This window comes from Alligator sinensis, unplaced genomic scaffold (assembly GCF_000455745.1).
Source record: "Alligator sinensis unplaced genomic scaffold, ASM45574v1 scaffold12_1, whole genome shotgun sequence".
NCBI lineage: Eukaryota > Metazoa > Chordata > Crocodylia > Alligatoridae > Alligator > Alligator sinensis.
Window position 1 is genome coordinate 2,736,457 of NW_005841973.1, and position 3,432 is coordinate 2,739,888.

The 3,432-nt window shown below is 53.0% G+C and overlaps 1 protein-coding gene across 2 annotated transcripts in view; it reads left to right on the top strand.

Moving 5' to 3' along the window:
* Positions 1-3,432, top strand: part of RAB11FIP5 (RAB11 family interacting protein 5) — a 77,887-nt gene that overhangs the window by 64,947 nt on the left and 9,508 nt on the right. Inside the window, exon 1 of one of the 2 annotated variants that reach the window (XM_025200644.1) lies at positions 7-2,293. The exons of the other annotated variant lie outside the window; for it this stretch is intronic. Coding sequence (XP_025056429.1) covers positions 438-2,293 — 1,856 coding nt within the window. The 5' untranslated portion in view covers positions 7-437. Of the gene's footprint in view, positions 1-6; positions 2,294-3,432 lie in introns of those variants that run through there. 2 annotated transcript variants of the gene reach the window in all.

The following is a 3,432-nucleotide window of genomic DNA, read 5'->3' on the forward strand; positions in this document are numbered from 1 at the left end:
ATGATGAAGTGGCTGTAGACCTAGAGACCTGGGGAAATGTCACTGTCGTAAAAGGCTCAGAGGTGGACTTAGCGAGTGCAGGTCAGGAAGCCACGCTGATGGAAGAGGTCACGTTGAGTCATTTGCCTCCAGACACATTGGTGGAGAGTGGAAAAAACAGCACCTCTCAAGTTTGGTTCTCTAGGTTTGCACTGGAAATACCGAGGGAATAGCGTGCTTCTTCCCCACTGACGGCTCAAACTGCTGCCAGAGAGGAATGGGACAGAGAAGACGTGCATGGGGAAAAACCAACTGAGACGTATGAGGAGGAACCCACTAGTCCAGGGGAAGATAAAGGGACAACTGTAGGACAAGAGCCATTTCAGTGGCTCTCCGAAAGCGACCAGGACTTAGCTGAAAGTAGACAAAAGGGTCAGGAGAATGAATGCAGACAACGTATGGGGTCAGATGAAGAGAGCAGCTCTCTGAGTGCATTACGCATACTGACCAAAAGCGGCTTTGATTTGGAGAAACCTGGTGAGATGCTTTCTGGCAGCAATGCTGCTGCCGTGCTGCCGCTGGGGTGGCCTGAAGATGCAGTGGAGCCTTCGCTGACTGCAAGGGATCACGGCTCTAATAGTAAAGTGGTAATGTTGGCTACAGTGCCGCCGGCCTGCGGGCTCCCAGCTAGCACACAAGAGGAGGCAGAGGAAAGCAATGTGCAACTACGTCCTGACTCTCCTGAGACACAAGAAGTCTCCTCTCCATGGACTGAGCCCCAGGAGATTGAGACGGAGAGCTACGGGGCATCTGGTTTGGAGCTGCACGTGGGGACGCCACCTCCTAAACCTCCAAGGCGGTTCGCGTCCTTGGATTTTAGCAAGGAAGATGACCAGGCCCATTCAGACCTGCAGAGGAGCCAGCGAGGGGTCAGAGGTGACAGTGAAAATGGGGAAAGCCCAGTGGGGGAAATGCATCAGCAAAACATTGCAAGCAGAGAGAACATGGCCCTGGCAGCACCCAGCCCCCCTGCACTGAGACCAGCAGTAATTGAAGCCAAAGCCAGGAGCATCCCTTTAATGGCTGAGGATGCTAAATCTGCCACCGAGGACCGGGCAGCTAATTTGGAGGCGAAAAATAATGAGTTGACGAAGTGGGACGCCTCTTCTGGGGAAAGCCTGTTAGAGATAAATGAGGAGGCGACGGCCGAGCAGTTCGAGACTTGCCCTTCGAAACTCTCCCTAGACGAATTAGGTGCCAAAGACGACTCAGACAAATTGGGAGCCGCAAATCCTGACTTCCCTGCCCATCTAATTGGGGCTGCCCCGTCACAACAGATCACCCAGCTACGCTCCACCGGGCAGGCGGACGGCGCTGGGGGGGGCTCGTCACAAGTGGCACCTGCAGTCCCAGAACTGAAAGAAATCCCCCCTGCAAAACCACGCGCTCCAGGGGACCCTGACATCTGCCAGCCTGTGCTGTTTTGGACGGCTCTGGAGGAGCAGCCCTCGGCCAGCCACAGCCAGGCTGACCAGCCGGAAAGGTTAGGTCTTAGCAAGTCTCCACCTGAGCTAGCATCTAAATCGGCACAGGGAGATAGTGAGGAGCCTCCTGGGCATGAGGAAGGCCCAGGCCAAAGCCAGAAGAATAAAGCAGAAGCCCAGGTGTCCCGAAGCGTGGAAGGGTTGGCAGGCTCTCTGTGGGAGCCGGAGCAGGGTAGCTGTTCAGCTAGGGAGGCCAAGCCATTGCTGGGTCAGTGGCCTGCCCACTCAGTAGCTCCAGTGATTGACTTCAAAAAGGCTGACTTCTGGAAGCAAGAGGGAGCAGAGGAGAGCAGTAGGCGGGATGACACCTGTACTTTGGGCAATCCCTTCACTCCCCTAGCCAGCCCTCCTGCCCCAACCAACCCCTTTGTGGGAAAGCCACCCAGCACCTTCCCAGCTCCAACCATGTCCCCCGAAATGCCTGGCCAGGGAGCTCTCCACTTCAAAGACCCTCACAAGGAGGCTGCTCCTCCAGGCTTCCAGCCCGCTAACTTCCCCGTGGACCGGCTAGCCGAGCATCCTTTCCTGCATGGCAAGCAACCCTTGGCCTTCTCCACACCTTCCCTTGTGGCTGCAACTAACTCTGAACAGTTTGATTTCCCTTCCCCGATCGTGCGTGCTACAACTGGTGGGGTCCCCGCAGTGACCAGCCAGGCAGCAGCCCAGCCCTACCCCTTGCCGCAGCCCGGTGGCCCGAAAGCCTCAACGCTCGTGGTTTTGCCCAAGGAGACACAGCCAGCTGAGAAGGCCTTTTTCCAGCCGACAACCAGGTGAGCACTCTGGGGAAGGCTGTGTGTGTGGTGATAGAGGTAAAACTTCCCTCCCTTCTGCTTCTGGGCCTCTATGTGGGCCCTGCAGATAACATATTAGTTGGCCAAAGTTGTCCAATAACTCATACGGCAAAGGATGTGGCTCCGGCTGTATGAGACCAGCCGCTACCCTCCTGTGTTTGCTCTGAACTAGAGCAAGGATTGCCCTTCCTGAATGCTCTGCCTAGGCAGAGCTGCAAAGGCGAATGGTACTCAATTGGTAATACTAATGTCAGTGTCCCACTCTCCTCTCCTTACCCTCTCCATGCTGCTCTTTCAAAATAGGTCCCTTTTTATACGTGCCCCTTGTGTGGCACTCCGCAGTCTTCCATCCATTAATGCTTTCGTGAAAGCTTCATAGCATGTTTGCAGCTGTTTCTTCCTACATTTAATTCAGCTTTGGTTCCTTTTTTTAATTACCATCAAGTACTAAAATTCTCTTCTTCCCATAGCTAAAAAATGGCTCCATTCTGCTTGCTTGAGTCCTCCAGGGAATCCTGTTCAAGAACAAATCGGATTTGGCTCTGAATATGCAGGGAGTGGGGAGGGAGGTGTTAGAGCTGGGTTAAACGAAGGAAGATCCAGGACAGAGCGGGACGGGCTAGTAATCATGGTGGGTTTCACAGTTATTCCAGTTTTCCTGGAACAAGGAAAAGTCATGGGGATCCGTCCATTCAAGGACCAAATTCTGCTCCTGGTTCAGAACGAGTGATGGAAACTATGAACGCCCATGTGAAGTCTGGCTGAGACCCTGATCTGATCGGCCTTACTTCTGCTATGGATGCAAAAAAAGGAGTGTCTGGGAGACAGTTCAGTGATTTGGATATTCCTACCAGCCTGAGAGGGTAATGCCCTTTCTGCTTGTGAAGAGGTTCAGTAGATGTCTTGTACTAAGGTGTTTTTTTTCCCAAGTGCAAAGCTCTCCTGAGTCAGGAGCTCTGCATTCAGATTGTTTCTAGGATTGGTCTCTCTCTCAGGGGGATTCTTTGTCCATTCAGTGCTTCCATCATGGCTAGATCCTTGGATCATTTCTAATGGGATTATTCTTCCTCTAACAGGTAATTTTGCTCAAAAACTGTTTAAAAATACTTCTCAGATGA